General features: G+C 43.3%; 1 protein-coding gene across 5 annotated transcripts in view; it reads left to right on the forward strand.

Annotated features, from left to right (window-relative positions):
• zmp:0000000755 (phosphofurin acidic cluster sorting protein 2) overlaps window positions 1–18,813 on the forward strand; it is a 57,292-nt gene that overhangs the window by 32,411 nt on the left and 6,068 nt on the right. For 3 of the 5 annotated variants that reach the window (XM_027010531.3, XM_027010532.3, XM_081724309.1), the window contains 17 exons: window positions 1,371–1,458; window positions 7,415–7,504; window positions 7,587–7,712; window positions 8,810–8,969; window positions 9,943–10,034; window positions 10,200–10,280; window positions 11,029–11,088; window positions 11,667–11,818; window positions 12,511–12,604; window positions 14,053–14,133; window positions 15,526–15,656; window positions 16,154–16,280; window positions 16,522–16,626; window positions 16,762–16,862; window positions 17,150–17,304; window positions 17,477–17,587; window positions 18,178–18,280. In XM_027010531.3, coding sequence (XP_026866332.2) covers window positions 1,371–1,458; window positions 7,415–7,504; window positions 7,587–7,712; window positions 8,810–8,969; window positions 9,943–10,034; window positions 10,200–10,280; window positions 11,029–11,088; window positions 11,667–11,818; window positions 12,511–12,604; window positions 14,053–14,133; window positions 15,526–15,656; window positions 16,154–16,280; window positions 16,522–16,626; window positions 16,762–16,862; window positions 17,150–17,304; window positions 17,477–17,587; window positions 18,178–18,280 — 1,857 coding nt within the window. The remainder of the gene's footprint in view (window positions 1–1,370; window positions 1,459–7,414; window positions 7,505–7,586; window positions 7,713–8,809; window positions 8,970–9,942; window positions 10,035–10,199; window positions 10,281–11,028; window positions 11,089–11,666; window positions 11,819–12,510; window positions 12,605–14,052; window positions 14,134–15,525; window positions 15,657–16,153; window positions 16,281–16,521; window positions 16,627–16,761; window positions 16,863–17,149; window positions 17,305–17,476; window positions 17,588–18,177; window positions 18,281–18,813) is intronic. The other 2 variants (XM_081724307.1, XM_081724308.1) reach the window with 2 other exon arrangements.

Consider the following 18,813-nt stretch of genomic DNA (forward strand, 5'->3'; position numbering starts at 1 on the left):
CCAAGCGCTCTGTTGCTCTGTTTCAACAAGGAAATGCCTTGGAGTCAAATTTCACAGTGCTGCATGTTCCCTAACACTGCTGATGCATTGCTGCCAGCTGTTAGTGTGTTTCATTTGAAACTCTGCACAAGTCAACACAGTTTAGTTTATTGGGCTCGTCACCCTTATTTGTAATGCAAATGCAGCAAAGTGCTATGTGCAGCAGGTTAGGTTGTGGGCCACATCCACATCCAAATGGATCGTTCTCCGAGCCTCCAGAACGGCCGTCGGGGAAGAATGAGACAGGACCGCATGTCGGCCTTAGTGGGAGAGTTGTCCGTGCTGCGTTTAGTTTAACGCGTAACAGCTGCCAAGTGGATAGGTTCTCCTACTGCAGCAGGATGAGAGGCCTGAGAGAGGGCTGACCCACACTGCCTGTGTGAGCTCACACAGAGAGATTAGTGTGCTCGTTTCAGTGCCGTGGGGGGGGGGGTGACATTCCGTATGGAAAAAGGCCCATGTATTATATTGGCGCTCTCTCTGCCTATCCCATTCACATGCATCAAGATGTTAATTGGAGCAGTTAATTGGTGGTAACCATGACTTATTTTCTCTCCTGTTCTACCACTTGTGCTTGAATGATCCTGTTGCCTACATATTGAATGGCAGAGCTGCCAGTGTGTTCCAGTTTGGTGATGATTTGTGATCTTAAATGATTATTGTAGTCATAATTATTCACTCCGAACAGCTTTTAGTCCCTCTCAGTTGTAGAAACACCTGAGATTGAAGATTTACTGCTTCCAGAACCACATATCACATGCCAAAGCTATTTACTGCTGCACTAACAGTACATACTCCAAACATGACTGCTTCTAGCAAGTTTGAACATTTTCCTGAATTATTATGCCCCACATGAGGTGTAACCTATGTGGTAACCTCATGTAGTGGCATTACTGGCAGAAAATCTGAATGTCATACAGTTTTGACATTGTATTTAGTGTTTAGAACTTTGCCATACATGATTATCTTATTAATTTATAATTAATTACATGGTCTTCATGAATATTGACATTGTTTCCATATAAGAGAGTTTATAAATCATTGTATAGGTTCAAATTCTTTTCTCTTTGCATCAAGATTTCACAATTGGATGAGTTCACTCAGTGGCCTGCTATTGTGGAGTGTCAGGCTGTAATAGCAGTAAATCAGGCTGAAGCTGCTATTGATGCTGCTGTCAATCAGAGGCCTGTAATATGGCAGGCTGATGATATCAGGCTGATATCTGCCTGTTACTGTGCCAGATGTGTAACAGTACTAAGGACTGATCTCCCCTCCCCCTTACTCTTTCATATCCCCTCTCTCTATGTTCCTGTGTCTTCTGCTATGTGTAGGCTGTGCAGTCTCACTCTAAAGAGGCTGATCATCCTGAGGGAGCTGGACAAAGAGCTCAGCTCCGTTGTCATCGCTGTTAAAATTCAGGTAAGTGACTCCACGCTTATCGGCGATAAAGAAAGAGATACAGCCTGAGTTATTAACATCTTACAGTAACAGAGTGTGATGTGTTCCAGCACATGGTGATGACTTCACTAAGCTGAAGCAGAGAGCGTGATTAGTTTCAGTGTAAGCTCTTTCTCCCTCTCATTCTAAGTGCCCTGCTCTTTACTCATCTACATGGTGTGGTGCTATTAGATGAACTATTTCAGCCAGTCATAATATTTTACAAGATTCTATTACTTATGGAATTACGAACATTCCATATTAATATTGCTGCGAGTTCTGTGATTTCATAACAAAAATGAATTGTCATTTCTTAATGACATTTTACTATTTATGTACTAACATCACTATCATAACATGTACAGTTGTAACTCTTGAAGCTACAGTGGATTAGCCATGTTTTGTTCTGCTTGTGCAAACTCAGTAGTCAGACATCTTTCATAAAGACCATAGCAGACATAGCTATTAAGCCCCTTGCGTAAAATCCATTTCTGAGAAAGTAAGTCCTTTTATCACTTCTTTAGTAATCCCACAAAAGAAGCCTTTTTTATAACAAGCTTTTCTAAATATAGTCCCCACAATGCTCCAGTCACAGGGCATATGAACGAGACTGTCCCAGGCAGGACAGGAAACACCGCATCTAGGCAGGAAGTACTACAACTAGACAATGAATGCTAAAACACCACAATGGTAGAAGAGTTAGGCTGGCCAGAATACCATTTTGCTGGTACGCCCTGGTGTCTCCAAACAAGTATACAAATATGAATTCAGAAAAAATGCTAATAAACCAGTAACAATCTTTTATTGTTTAAGCATAATATTAGCATAATAATGTGTATTTAAAAAAGCTATAGTAAGAAGACAAATAATATTAATTATGACACCAGGTCACAGGCAAGTGAACGTAATAAAGCATAAATGCTAGACAGCCATTGAAACGCAAGCAAATAAACAGTTCGGGATTGCTAGGAAATGGTAAGACCTTGCAAAGATAAGACAAACCAGGAAATTCTTACATCACCTGTGGGTGAGAGTCTGTAATGGGGGAGGGATTAGCTAGCATTAGGTTTAAGCTTGGGGTGGGTTGAGTGGGAAGACCAGTGGAGCTGAGCATTTGTGATAATAAAGTTACTTCCCCATGGGAAAAAAAAAGATTTTAATGTTTCAATACCGAACTGTAACAGGTTAATTTCTAGAGGAAAAGAATGGCCATGTAAGAAGGGGTCCAGAAGTGATTGTGTTTCAACAGGAGAACCAGAAAAGGCCATTGTGAGGATGACAAACAGAATCAGACACAGGCAAAACATCAGCTGTGTCAGGATTGCATTATATTATATACTGGATTATATATTGTTAAGAAGAAAGAATTCTCAGGAGAGCCAAACAAAATCAGACAACCTGGTAGGAGATGGGGAAACACCAATGAACAGATCATGATCACTATGTTACCTTCACTGATAATGTGATTGCTCTCAGCAGAAGCAGAATGAATTCTGAAAGGTACGGCATCTTAAAAGTAGCACCAAAGCAAAACATCCGATGTCACTTCACCTTGCAACAGGACTTGCCCTAAAAATGACTACTTAAACAATTATTTATGAGCTAGTATTTTTTAGATTTTGTATGGTTTTTTTAGGCCAAAAATGGAAGATTTGTGAGTTGTCAGATCAGTCCCCCAACATGAGCATGTATTTCACAACTGAGTGTTTAGGGTGTGTACCAGGGGCAGTGGTTAGCTCAGTGGTTTACTTGACTTGTAATCGGAAGGTTGCTGGTTCAAGCCCCACCACTGCCAAGTTGCCATTGTTGGGTCCCTGAGCAAGACCCTTAACCCTCAAGTTGTACTCAGTCATTGTAAGTTGCTTTGAATAAGAGTGTCAGCTAATTGCTGTAAATATATTTCACTTGCTGAAGATCTATTTCAATGCAAAAAGAAACAAACAGGAAAGGAACCTGTCTGAATGAAAATTCTCAAAGAGTGTCAGGGAAGATCCTCAGCTTCTGTTGACGTCTGTAGGTCATGGGGTTCAAGTGGTCATTGTCTACAGAGTATTTGCAACCAAGTAATAAACAAGTTTAATTTTTGATTATGCTCATTTGTCCAAGTACTTATGTTTCACTAAAATGAGTAAAACAAATTAAAACAATTCTATGGTTTATTCAGTGTAAATGTAAATACCTTTGAATTAAAGCTAAACATACAGTATTTGTAATCATGTCAGTGCCTTAGATTGAAAATTTAAAATTCAATGGCTCTTGCCCCACTTGACCAAATGCTTTGCACCGTCATTCCGTCTGCTCACCACAGGGGCACATCACGTGTTGGGTAGGTTCCTCAGCAATACCATCATTCTGTCTGTTCACCACACATGTGATCAGTAGAGGCGCATCACGTGTTGGGTAGGCTACCCAGCAGTGAGCAGCTGCTGCAGTCCACTGCACTGAGCTAGAGGATGAAAGACGAAGATCCTGAGCAGCACTGCATGCTCCACATCCACACACCTGCACCCACACTGAGGACTAGGCACTGAGTGCAGATGGAAGGCTTGATTTCCTCAATTGTGTGAAGTTTTTATTTAGTAAATTTAGTACTACATCCAGTATTTATCTGGAGATGTATTTGAACATTCAGTACTGTGCAAAGCTCCGGTTTACCATGTTTGGGTAGTTACAGAAAACAAGTAACAGGATAATCAGGATACAATAGAGTGAACTGCTCTGTTATAGTTGCAGAAAAAAAGACTAATCAGATTACTGGTTTATAAAATGTGATTACTAGCAGGATTACATTACAGCTTAACAAGGATAGCATATTCCTTTTTCCTTTCACCTCTTTAAAAATGGTTCTGATCAAGCGAGTCAATGATTCCCACGACTGCTGTCACACTGCAAGAGCATCTGCACTTAGTGTAGCCTGCATTTAAATGTTAAAATTGTTTTATTTTTTATAGGTATGTGTTTGAGTAAAATTAACATTTTTGTTTTATTCCATAAACTACTGACATTTCTCACCAATTCCACATAAAATATTGTTTAAAGCATTTATTTGCAATACCAAAAAAACATGCAGTTATCAGATTTTGAATAACGCAAAACAGAAGTTAAAATTAATTTAGAAACAACACATTACTAATATTTTCACTTTGGTAATGTTCATAAAACAATATTTCTTGGAATAACCCTGATATTCAATCACAGCTTTTACGTGTCTTGGCCTGCTCTCCACCATTCTCACATTGCTCAATAATTAAGATTTGGTTCAGGTGATGACCTAATCAGTACCTCATTAAGAAGCATGCGATGTGCCTGTGTTGGTATTCAAACTCTGGAATAGAATGGCTGTCTTCCCAGGGTGTAGTTGGGGCCTTTTATTTCATTCCCATGTAACATGTGAGTGGAAACATGTGAATTTGTGAGGCAATCCATGACACTCCTTTCATTAACACCTACAATGCCATTGGAGTGCAAATTGCTTCGTTTATGGCGAACACCGGATTTGTTTCATGTGGACATGAGTTTTTGTATTTGTGGATAAGTGTAATGGGGTAGACCAAGTCAGACGCTCGTGAATAAGAGGTTTGGGTTTTATTATAATCCAAATGAGTAGTCAAAGAACAAGCTAGGGTCAGAGCCAGAAAAACAAGATCAAGGATAATCGCAATCATAAAGTTAAGACAGTTCAAATCGAAAACCAAAAACAAATCCAAAAACAGGCCAATTAATCCGAAGGGGCAGGCACAAAACAGTAGAGACAGAACACAAAAAATAAACTGTGATACACAAAAGGGCAAAACAGGAGAAAAGGCTCAGTATGCAGCGTGAAACAGGAGGCAATACTTCACAATGGTAAGGAGGACTTGGCAGGTTTAAATACACGGGGAATAGAAGTACAGGTGATTGGCTAGGTTGTTAACCGGGTGACAAACAGCATGTTGGGAACTGTAGTGAGCTTGGGACATGGACAGAATGACAATAAGGTATTTTGTTTTTTGTAGATAAAGCTTTAAAATGTAACCTAATAGTAATACTATTCCAATAGTAGTAATCAGATTTTCCGTTAATATAGTAATTCTTTGAATTAGGTTACAGATACAATTACTTCTAGGTAATGAGTCAGATTACCTTCACGGTTTAGGGTTGTACATGTTAGTTTCCCCTGCTGTCTCCAAGTCATTAGCAAAGTACCTAGCATCCCTTCAAGAAAGGATCCCCTCTGCTATAACTCACACTGTAGATGTTAATTTACTACTGGGGTTTTTGCTGTGAACCAAACGTTTGAGGAGCATCAGTAGATACGTGGATGCTTGGATTAATGTTCCTCCTGGTAGCCTTAAACAGTAATATGTTGAGATTTCCTGTTGACAAGTATGTGCGTGTGTGTGTGTTGTAGGTGTGTATTAGCATAACAGCATAGCACTTATATATTTGGTTTTCATTTTTGGATATGTGTAACAATTTGCCTTCATTCTTGTGTAACTGTCAAAGTATCAGTCAGCCAGGCAGTACTGACTTGAGTTGGCCTAAGCTCAGTAGCCAATCAGTGAACATAAAACTAACTTTAGTAGCTCTAATTTTTTTTACAAAGTACACAGATGATGTTAGCTGTTCTTTTTTTCTTTTTTTTTGTTACATCTTCCGAAGGGTAATTTATACAGAAGGCCTTAAATATATTATGCACTTTTAATTAACCTGTATACCCTCTTTTATCATTTTACTTTGACCAGTTTTCTTTTAGATTTTACTGAAGCAAACATTCTGTTTTCACAGACATGCACAAAACTCCAGTTTAGTTTAAGAGTAGTTTGGACTGGGGGAGGGGGGTCCTTTCCTTGGAGTGCCACATTCCTATAGGATTTAGTTCTATCCCCAGCCTAACGCACCTGCATCTAATATTCACACACTCCTTTGTATTTCAGCAAGCAAAGATGGGGGTGTGTGGGTCTGTGTGTGTGCTCAAGTGTGCCTTCATGCATACATATGTGTGTGAGTAGCCCAAAAGCCTGCAGGCTCAGAGGAGGGTTGCTCGCTGCTGTGTGTGCGTAGATTAGTGTGCGCATTAACGCAAAGGTTCAGCTGTCCGCTCCCTGATCATAAATGATCTCAAAGAGGGAGGGATGTGTGTGTGTGTGTGTGTGTGTGTATGATCTGTGTTTAGGGGCTCCCTAAGTCTGGGGTCATCAAAAAAACAACAATGTTCAGCACTCCGAGGATGCTTTCGAATCAAACTTTGGCGTGGCCGGTACACCATTTCCCTAGGGAGGACGGAGATAATGAGGTTGTCTGATTGAATCTCTCATCTGTCTCTGATTCTGCATTAAGTCTGCCAGAGTCTGCAACTCAAACAGCGTACCCACATTATTAACACTTAATCCTCTGCACACACCCACACAAATGCTCCTTGGCCACAAATGACAGTAACCACAGCAGCTATCACAGTTTCAGCACCAGCTAGCTGAAGATGAGGCGCTAGGATCATTCAGCAAAGAAGGAGGGGGGGGGAGTTCTAGAAATGTTGACCCCAGGTATCATCTGTGCTATCTAAGCTGCACACTGACAGTTCAGAAAAGCAAGAACATGGTGACAGGCTGAGGCTGGAGAGCTGGAGGAGTTCTTACCTTTATCCTTTGCAAGCTAAGACACAAAAATGTGAATTATAAAGTTAGATTAATAAATATGAGAGGGATTTCACCATTCTAGAATAAATGAGACTGATAGATTTTTTTTTTTCAAGCCAAATCAAAATTTATTCATATAGTGCTTTTTACAACATTTGTTGTCACAAAGCAGCTTTACAAATGTCCAAATCCAAGCCCCCAGTGAGCAAGCCAAGGATGACAGTGGCAAGGAAAATCTCCATAGAGCATGAAGAAGAAACCTTGAGAGGAACCAAGACTCAAAGGGGGGCCATCCTCCTCTGGTCTGTTACTTGTGTCTACAGGGTTCCAAAAGAGTGCTGCGATCAAACGAGTACATACTTCCTCCCAGTGGGCTAATGGAGACAGATCTGGAGCTCACCTTTTCTCTGCAGGTACAGCATGGATAAATATTAGTGCCAGTCCATTTGTGGGGGCTTGTGACATGAATGTGGCCTGTGTGTTTTTTGGTCCCAGTACCCACACTTTCTGAAGAGGGATGCCAACCGGCTGCAGGTCATGCTACAGAGACGCAAGCGCTACAAAAACCGCACCATCCTCGGTTACAAGACGCTCGCCATTGGAGTCATCAACATGGCTGAGGTAGATATTGCACTTGGGACAGAGATCCAAGATCCAGTCCTGTGAATGCTATTGGACACCTTTATTAAAATATGACTGCAACTGGTATTTTAACAGGAGGGGATGAGTTTAATACCTTTTTTTTAGGTATCTGAGAGTCTCTCGTGTAAAAACAACAAAAGTTAACCAATATTATATTCAAGAATATACATGTATTAATGCATTTTAATAGTTATTAAATTCTCCAAAAACTTCCAGCTTCTGTATGTGCAGAATTGTGAGGGTGTGTCAGATTACATAATGATTGGCAGTGGCATCTCTGGCAATGTAAACAGTTCAGTGGTAGTGGTACGTGATAGCAGGCAGGATCGTTTAGCCCACTGGAGCCACAGGAAAATAGACCACTCTAAAATTTGTAAATGCCAAAATAGTGTATCCAAAATGCTAGCTGGTGTAGTTAAGGTTCACTCAGCCATAAAAAGAGGGTGAATTATGTGCAGGAAAGTGGTCATTTTTTATGTGCGAAGCTACTTTCAGATGGGAGAGCGGTTTCACAAGGTCTCTTAGCAAATCCCGATAAAGCAGAGGATGTCCGTGAATTAAGACGCATCTCTGAGGAGAATATTTTTAAAATCGCAAACGGGGCAAAATGTTGTATTGCACAGCCCTGAATACCTCTGGGTTCATTTCCCCACACATTTTTAGACTGTTATCTCCTAAAACGTGACGCATGACAAGCGGAGGTACAACTTCCAGCAACAGAATCAGCAGAACATTTGAAATACGCAAGTTGCCCAAATGCAGTGTGTAGGTGACGTGACATAATACGCACACACAGTAGAGGTGCAAAATTTAGACCTGCAGACCTGCCAAAGATATTATTTTCAATAATATCATTATTATTTCCTAAACTTTAAGGGACCAGTTTCTTCAACATAGATTAAGCCTAATCTTAGACTAAATTGTAATGTCAGTGGAGATTCAGCATTGAAGGTCCTTTGTAGCCTAGGTTTGGGACTAATATTGGCCTGGGAATCCAACCCTGAGAGGCTTAGTGTAGAGTGATATTAGAGGCACTGTTTTTATCAGAGCTCAGAAAGGTGTTTGATTGGGGTCAGGTGATGCAGCACCCCAGCGACGAGGGTCTGGTCCTGGGTCTCCATAGCAACATGAAGGATGTTCCAGCACGCGTGGCAGAGATCAGCGTGTTTTCTCTATCTAGCCAGCCCATCGACCATGAGGATAGCAGCCAAAGGAGGAACAAGACCAAAGCCTCTGGTAATACTCACTCATGCACTCTCACTCTCACATTCTCTCTCTCTCTTTTACTATCTCTTACACACACGCACACACGTGCTGAGGACTTTCTTTCCTGTAATATTTGCTTTGAAACCTAATGCATGATCTCAGATGTAGAGAATTACTGATGGCCAGAGCAGCAATCAGACACCCCCTTATCTAATCTGCAAATTATTTTGCTGTCCTTCTCTCTTCCAGCTCCACCCCACCCTTCCTAGTTCTCTTATTAACTCTGTCAGTACTTCCTGGTATCTACAAGCAACATTTTGTCTTTTCATTATTTTTATGAAATGTTGAACAATTGGATGCTGTAATGGGTCGGTTTCCCTGCAGTAAACTGGACTGCAGGTCTGAGTTTAGGTTTCACGGAGGTCATTCCTGCTTTAAATCAGTCTCTCCACCCAAAGTCCGACTACACTCATCAACACAGCACACCCAAATTCCAACTGCCCCTATACACACAATGCACCCAAATTACAACTATACCCACAACCAACCCCCCCCCCCACCATCCAGCTCAACACACAGTGGCATCCAAACTCTAATAGTATGCAAACATAAAACACACCCAAACACCCGCAACATCCCCAGACGCAATACAGCCAGACTCCCCAAGCACTATCACTTATAGTGCCCTGACATTTGCAAACCCAATACGCCCAAACATGTAACACACCCAGGCACCAACCCTGCACACACACAGTACACTCAACTTCAACAGCAGCAACATGTGCAACACACCCAAATTCCCACAGCACCACCACATGCAATGCACGCGTATGCCTTGAGCAGCAAACCTCAGGCTAAATATGCACACCCTAAATGTCACACCTTGGAGTTTGAATGCCGCAGAAAAAAGTGTCAACCGAAGGTTTATTTACATATCTGCTAATGTAAGGCATATGCACATCCAGCTCTATGATGTGTGTGTGTGTGTGTGTGTTCCATTCAGATCGGTCCCCCGATATGGACAACTACTCTGAGGAGGAGGATGACAGCTACTCTTCTGAGCAGGACGCCAGCGATGACGCAGTACAGGGCCAGGTGAAAAAACGAACATGTCGCTGCAATATACTTACACCTGCCAGCAGAGTTATGGTATATGCCCCAACACACACTCCCAGTGCTGATGTAAGCCTCTACAACCCCCCACCCCACCCTTTGTGTTCATAAATACTGCATACAGTCAATGTGGCTCCTGTATTCCAGGATCTCTATGATGAGGATGATGAGGTCCGGAAGCCTAAAAAATCTCGCCGGAAAATAATCCGAACAACTTCCATGACACGGGTGAGACGAGCAGAATCCGTGCTAAGTCTCACTTTTCTTTCCTCTTGCAAAGACCAAACATCACCTTTGTTGTAGTGGAACTGGTGGTTTATTGTCTCATTACCTCTTATGTACACATGATGGTATATAGGATAGCATGATGGTATATAGGATAGCATGTAGTGACATAGATGCAGCAGATATGCCTGGCTAAGTTGTATATAATGTGCTATTTTTGCTGACAGCAAGTAAATTTGGGAACCGATGCATATGTCTGTAAGATGTAGTTGACTTGTTATGCTTCACTCTGTCTGAATGCTACACAGTATTAGAGCCTGAACATGGCTCAGCTGTAGAGCCTTAGTACTACACAGTATTATGTAGTACTGAGTACTACTACCTTTTTTTTTTTTTTTTTTTTTATTAATGCCTGTTCATACAAGGTACACTGTCACAGGGCTGGAAGCAGATCTTTAACAAACCAAGAAGGGAGGCGGTAGTGGATACTCAGTGGATACACCATCAGAGAGGAATGAAGCTTTGGGTGTGTGAGAGAGAGAGAGAGAGAGAGAGAGAGAGGATGTGTTGGCACCACTTAACAAGATGTTCACTCAAACACTTTATGTAGAAGAGTAAGCATGTTTATGATTATTACACCCAAGCCAGGACTTAGAAATAAGATGAAGCAGTCCAGCTGAGGATGAGTATGTCGCACTGAATCAATGCCCCAGATCTGCTCTATTAACCCTGCCCCTTCTGTCATTCACAGCAGCCCAACTTCAAGCAGAAGTTTGTGGCCCTGCTGAAGAGGTTCAAGGTGACGGATGAGGTGAGTCGTCGGAGCGCGAGCTCTGAGTGACAGGAAGCACTGCAAGATCCGGGTGCCCTGGCCCACCAGTGATATAAGACAAGAGGCTCTCATAGTCATCTCATAGAGCTTTTAATGAAACTAATTCCTGGCTGGCCTGCAGTGTAAGCACTGCTGTTGGCCATCTGACTGAATTCCACACTCTGCTTATCGCCAGAAAGTGTACTAGTAGGCCCTCGGAGAAAGAGAAAGTGAGGGAAGGATGGATGGAGAGAAAAAGAAAAAGGAAATCCAAGAGATAAGGTTATGGTGGTGATGAGCAATTTGCTACGCTAGTCATGAGTCTTGAGAACCATTGAATGCTTAGGCCATAATCAACATTCAAATCGGTGGGCTTGAACAGCTTCTCCCTGCTTTCCTCCCATTTACACTCCACCCTCTACCTACAGAGTCAGGATCACTTTGTATCATTACTATAGTTTAAGTCCCATGTGTGGCTAACATGCCCACAGATCCCACCTGGCGACTGGTTAGGATTAGTTGGGTGCTATTTAATTGGATGGTGTTCTGATCGTTACTGATGGGTCTGTTATGTGCAGGTTCTGGACTCAGACCCTGTGGTTCAGAGCCAGGAGGTAGAGGAGGGACTGAACCTGCTCTATGACAGTCTGGAGGTCTACAATCACAGTGACAGCGGCCCTGACGTTGAGGACAATGAAAGCGTGCTTAGCACCCCGAAACCCACGCTAAAGTACGCCGGGCACACGTGCACAATTTGCACACATACAATTTGCACACACTCTACACATAGCGCCCACAAACCTAACTGATGAACTTACTCTAAAATATCTCTCACACACGGTACTGCAGCACTGTCAAACTCACACTCAAGAAAATGTGAGTGCACATACACACTACCTACACGCACTCAACCCACAACACTTCGTCCCATACTCAAGTACAACACCAGATCACAGCACTAACACACACTACACACACACACACGCACACACTCAGAAGTGCACACACACAACCTATACAATATGTATACATACACTGTAAACACATTCTACACAGACAACACACAGCCCCCTGTACACACTGTAAACTGTAGTCTGATCACACCATTACAGCACACTGTCACACACATAGCAGTATCTTGACCCAAGGTAAGATGTTTTCAGATCTCCAGCTGTGAGACGTAACTGCTAAATGAACACTGGTATTGTTTTAATCATAAGGAAATCACCTTTTAAGCTAATCACTGCAGTTTTATATCCTGTTGATGTTTTATGTCTTATGGAGCAATTGAACATTTAAAATTGTGTAACCTCGTGTAAAATTGTGAACCTGTGTAACTCGCTTGTTTTGATTTCGCTTTGTGTGTGTGTGTGTGTGTGTGTGTGTGTGTGTGTGTGTGTGTGTGTGTGTGTGTGCATTTAGGCCATTCTTTGAGGGGATGTCCCACTGCAGTTCTCAGACTGAACTGCGAAGCATACACAGTCAGGAGAGCCAGCCACAGCAGCTATACTGCACGGTCAGACATCCTCACACACGCACAGAGGAGTAGTATGTTATGGTCATGTAACGGGCACACTCTTCCTTACTGCCCTGCACTGAGCTCCCTCCAGATTCTCCAACAATCCTGTTTGGAATAAAAGAGATCTGAAGGTACCTGGTCTGTCCACATCAGGGTGCTGGAGAGCAGGTGCCTCTACCCTACTAGAGCTCCACGAGGTTCTGCATTACATCCTCTGCCCCACTGAGGCTAAATGCTGCTCCACATGAATAAGGGCTCTCGCGTTACCATACTTTTAAAAGGGGCGGGGTCCATCCCCAAGGGGAGTGTCGTCATTTCGTCCATGCAGGGCATACCGGAGTCCCGAATGGAGAAGAGGAATTTTGGAGCTCTGAATAAGCACATACCCAGAGAGAGCGAGAGACAGAGAGAAAGACACAGACAGAAAGATTGAGACACTCCTTTGATTGATCTCCACTGGTTCTCATTCTTTCGTTCCAAACATTCATTTGTAAGCGTTTGCATCTCATTCCAGCCTCTTCTCTGAGACCTGGGACAGAGGGGTGAGGGGTATTTTTAGGGTTTGACTTCAGATGGCTCCACTGTGCACCCAGCTCGGATTAGCATGGAACACGGCCCTGGCGTGAACCCGTGGACATGTAAGAGAGAGTATACATGCCAGCCACAAATATCTACACACTGCACATTCCACCTTCAGATGACAACACCGCACAAACCAGAAGGCTTTCTCGCATACAGAACAGGACGGAGACGGTGGTCAACGTGTACTTGCTATGAGTCATGAATTGAATGTTGAAGTTTTTCAGTAGTTTTTATTACTGAACTTGAGATGGAGTGTGTTTATTTCTTTGATCTCAGTAAAGGGATCACTTATTTTGTCAAATAACCGCCTAATAGCTGAAAGATCCAGTGTGATCCAGTCTCTTGAGTGTGTCTCTCTCCTGAGTATGTGTCTCCTGCTGTCACCTGAAAGAGTGCAAAAGCATACTTTGCCTCACCATTGCCTTGGGCTTAATGTCTCACTCACACATAGATATGCACACACACGTTTGGCTTTATACTTTGCAGGATGTATGATCCTACATATGTCACATAAGTAAATTAAATTACCTGTGTGACTTTTCTAAGCCTCACCCTAAACCTGACAAGATTACCACTGTACAACTGTTCTCTGGTGTGGTTTTCATACACAACCCAAAACCTTTTGTCCTGTGAGATTCAGGATCTGGGTTATGTAGCACTGACTGCAGTGCCTTTATCTTAATGTCAGAGAGCAGAGATGTGTTTAAACTCGGAGCCCAAACACTGAATACTACCCATTATTAGCGCTGGGAACGTCACCAGTTGAGGATCCAGTAGAGACGGCTGAAATTCTTTCGGTTGGCTGTCTCGAGGGCGACCCCAGCCAGGAGAGTTGTGTAATAATGGGTGTGTTTTATTTGCAGAGCTGTAACCTCCTGCCGGTAGAGCGGAGCACTGCAGAGGAACGGCACCAGGAGGAGACGAGCATAAACGCTAGCCCTGGGGTTAGAACTCTACCTCACATTCACTTCACTACCTCAAACACACACATGCACAAGCACAAGCAAGCATCACCTCACCTTTACACCTGTCTCTCAGTATCTTCACACACCTGTTATTGCTTCCATGCAAACACCCACTGAGTTCAAGTTCACCTATCCTTCACAATCATCTCTCCCTCACACACACACACACACACACACACACACACACACACACCCTACCTCACTCCTGAGTCATACTGTCATCTGCATTGTTTTTGTTCTCCTCACTGACTCACACACACACACACACACACACACACACACACACACACACACACCCTGCTAACTCTACTCGCTAGACTTTCCCTTCCTCTTTTAATCTTTTTCCTGCATTATCTGCTTTTCTTTCACTATTTCTCACCTTTTCCTGAAATCAGTTTCATTCTTCCTTTCTTTTGTTCTTATGCAGCTGATGTTCTTTAATATATCCCACACATTTTCTCATGCACCTTTTACATTTTACAATTACAGCATTTGGCAGATGCCCTTACATATTCATCAGTTCAACAGCATGCCTGCTCACCAGGCACTGAACCCATGACCTTGGTGTTGTTAGCACCTTGCTCGGCCTGGTGAGCTACGCAAGCCTTTAAGCTCTTTGTTTGGTTACAAACTTCTCGACTCTGTCAGACCCCTCCACATGGGCGAGGTGCTAAGAGACCTCCATTATAAATCAGCGGGTGGATTGCTACACTGGGAATTAGGGATGTTTAGAGGGCTGCAGGAATGCAAATTTTCTCTCTGTCTCTCTTGCTCTCTCCTTCCCTTACTCCAGCCCTCTGTCTGTACGTATCTCCCTCTCTTTCCTTCTCTCCTTCCCTTCCTCATGTCCACTGTACTCTCTGCCCACTCTAAACGCCACCCACCCCGGCTCTGTGCGTAGTCTCATCATGTTTTGCACTCTTGGTGTGTGCTCCTTGCATTATTTACACACAGAGAGGAACTGAGAAGACCACTTGCTGCGACCCTTGACCCCATCATTTCTAGTATCTGTGACCTCACTCACTAATGATGTATGCAAGTCTCTACTCCCTGGCGATTCTTCACCAGCACACCCAGACCACCCTCCGGTTCTCTGCTCGTCACCCAACTAGCACACACAGTTTAGCCCCAACCCTAATCCCAGTCCCCTGAACCAGTTCATCAAGGTCTTCACTACTATCAGTATATTAGAGCCAGGTGTGTGGGTACTAAACAAGAGCTAAACTCAGCACAAGATCCCCACGACCAGTGTCGGGTCACAGGTAGCCCTGCGCCTCAAAGACAGTACCCCAGTAGAGAGGAAGAAGCGCTCTCTGTTGCAGCCAAAAATGATTACAGAGATGAAAGAGGAGTTTTGTACCTGTGCTGCAGGAGGTGCAGGCGGAGGACTATGGACTCCTGATGGGAGATGTGACCACAGGCTGGGAGCCCAGTGTGGACTGGCTAGCCAGCTCTACTGGGAGCCAGTGCAAGACTGAAACCCAGAACCACATGACTCCCAGGTATGTCTCTAATAATGTTTACACCCCGAATTTTCCCACCTACAGGTAAAAATCAGTTGCTACATTTTTACTTTGTTCATCATGGATTAGGAACCTTTTTACCTTTAAAAACCCAATTAAAATAGAATTTAGCTATTAAAAGAACTGATTCAAGTTCTTTAGCCTCACTAAGCATTCAGCACTCAGTATAACTACACCCAAACCAATCCATGTTCATAGCTTCACATTTAGTTACATTTCCAGCATGCAGGCGAATTTCACAGACTATAGATTTCCAGCTTGGATGGTCCGTGTTGGCATCTGTTGCTGTGTAGTTTCCATTTTGTACCAGAGTTCAGCGTAAGCATATTCCATACTACGGCACAGACCATTCCACAATGTCTCTTTAGAGTCGATTTCTTGATTAAAGACACACGGTCATTACATTTAAGGCAGCTGGCAGGTTCATTAGGCTGCATGTTCCCGTTACATGCTGCTGGTACTGTATTCCCACCCAGTAAAAGAACGAGCAATCGCTGCCCACGCAGCACGTCTATGAAAGACAGACAGAACTCTCGACCCCGCGGCATCCGCATATCCAGCCTGGACAGCGAGAGTTCCTTCGAGTCCCGCCTCTTGGCGCAGGTACCGCACCCAGTGCACACCCATCAGCACAGGTGCTAAACACACACACCCTGCAGCACAGGTAATAATAAACCTCCAGCACATCAGCGAACATTTGTGGATAAGTACTGGAGGTTGTGAACTTAATCTATGAAGTTAATCTGTGTGTATACGTGTGTGTGTGTGTGTGTGTGTGTGTGTGTGTGTGTGTGTGTGTGTGTGTGTGTGTGCGTGCGTGCGTGCGCATTCATGTTCTTTTCAGGTTCCCAGAAAGTCTGTGTACGATCAGCTGAATCAGATCCTGGTCTCTGATGACAGACTGCCTGAGAGTATTATCCTGATTAATACTGTGGAGTGGCAGGGACAGGTGTGTGCATGTGTGTGTGTGCGTGCGTGTGTGTGTGTGTGTGTGTGTGTGTCTGATGAATCAAATTAGTGTTAGCACTCATCATCACTGTCTCTAATCTCTCTCTCACTCACCCTCAATCACTCTTTCTCTCAGTATGTAGCAGGAGTTCTCCATAATCAGCCCATTGTGTCGACCTGCTCTGTTGCAGACGTACAAGCTGCATTCAACACCATCGTGATTCGCATCCAAAGATTGTGAGCCGAGCCACACACACATGCGCGCGCGCACACACAAACATCCCTCTGAACTGCTTGCATCACATTGGGATGTCAGGCTCTCATGTGTTCAGAGCTTGCCTGCAGCCCACTGGAAAGTATGTGGCTACTGCTAAATGAAAAGAAAATGAAGGATAATCTTTTTTTTTCTCCACGCTGAAAAATTGTTGAATATTCCTTACAACATTAATAACACACAGACTAATTGGCCTAATTAAACATTTCCATCACCCTGACCCCACCCCGTATTAATGTGACTGCCACAGTTGCAACTGCAATGCCCAGACTCCGCCCACTATCAAGCTGGCCGTGGCTGGAGACCAGGGCTACCTCAGCACCGTCCTGCGCTTCTTTGTGGAGCAGCTGGCCAACAAGACGCCCGATTGGCTTGGTTACATCCGCTTCCTTGTCATCCCGCTTGGTACGCCAACCTGACCTCAGCACAGCATCAACACGCCTAAGACAGCCGGTTTTGTGAAGCTTCGTCGAAGCTAACATCGTTGTTTCTTACTTATATCTGCACTTTCATTTTTTTAACATGCTTTTGCATCTTTTCTTGAACCGAATCGAATTTGAATTCCTTGCCGTTGAAGGTTCTCATCCTCTAGCGAAGTACATGTCGTCCCTAGACAGCAAGTTCAGCAGCGTGTTCATGGACACATCATGGAGGGAGCTGTTCTGCAGGGCGGAGCCTCCTGCTTCAGGTGCTGAGGGGCGGGGCTATATGTGCTAAGGGGCGGGGCTTTACAGCTGCAGCCCCTGCACTAACTGCATCTCCATCTGTCTAATAAAGCACATTCCTAGGCCTGTGGGAAACCCATCTTCACACACAACTGCAGTTTTGGACTTTGGAGGGGTTTGCTGATGTTGAAAGACATTTGATGTTCATATTCACCCAGATTAGGTATAGTTTTAAAAAGGTACATTCATGAGGTATTTGACAGATGGCTTGTTATAAGACAGACATTATACAGATGACTGCTTGGTCGGTAACTGTTTAGGGTGTTGTTATAATTAACTGTTTGTGAATTGTTATTTGCAGATGTTGATTCTGATTGGCGCTTTCTGTGTGTGATATTGCTAAGTGATTGGTTGTTTTAGTGTGCGTAATGGTTAAAGTGTTGTGACTGGTTTGTGGATATTTGTGTCTTAAAGCATTAACTGTGATGATATTACAAAGTGCTTTTACTCATTGGCAGTTTGTGTGCTTGAAGACAATCATAGTTCTCATTGAATGCTTGTGTGTTGCTGTAACAGTGGTGATTCTGATTAAAGATGTTTTGTATGGTTGCAGACAGCATCGATGTTGCCGGACGGATCCTTCAGTATCTTGCCGGAGCAAATGTTTCCCACCAGTTCCCCATCTCTGAAGCTATGCTTACCTACAGACAAAAGAGGTATGGCCACTCATGTGCATGTGTGTGGATGCGTGTAAGAATCACCATCGAGCCCCAGAACATTTCTGGACTGTAGGCAGTACATATTCAGGAGTTTTGACTGCTTATATCAGGATTATATAAGGCTGTTTGAGACGACAGGTTGTTTCAATTAAAACCCATTATACATTTTGATTTACAATTTTAGGCTGTTCTGTTGTTTTGCATTTTACACTTTAAACTACCAGTGATGGAGATTAATTCAAATGCACATCACTTAATATTTTTTCTTTGTTTTTTTCTTTCTTGCATTGTGTCCATTTTTTTTCTTAATTCCATTGGGTAAATAGATATGTAAATTTGTGTGTGAGCGGGAAGCAGTGTGCTTACTGACTGGTCATTCTTCTCTCTGCTCGCTCTTCTCCTCTGTACCTCTGTTTGCCTCCAAGGAAGAGAAGCTTGTATTTTGATTTTTACATCAGGTAGTCGCTTCTCCTGCTTCTCTGTTGTTTCGTATCCGTTTTCTCTCCACCTGTCCGTCTCACTCTAGTTCC

The sequence above is a fragment of the Electrophorus electricus genome, chromosome 12 (genome assembly GCF_041902795.1).
Source record: "Electrophorus electricus isolate QZ-2024a chromosome 12, ASM4190279v1, whole genome shotgun sequence".
Taxonomy (NCBI): domain Eukaryota; kingdom Metazoa; phylum Chordata; class Actinopteri; order Gymnotiformes; family Gymnotidae; genus Electrophorus; species Electrophorus electricus.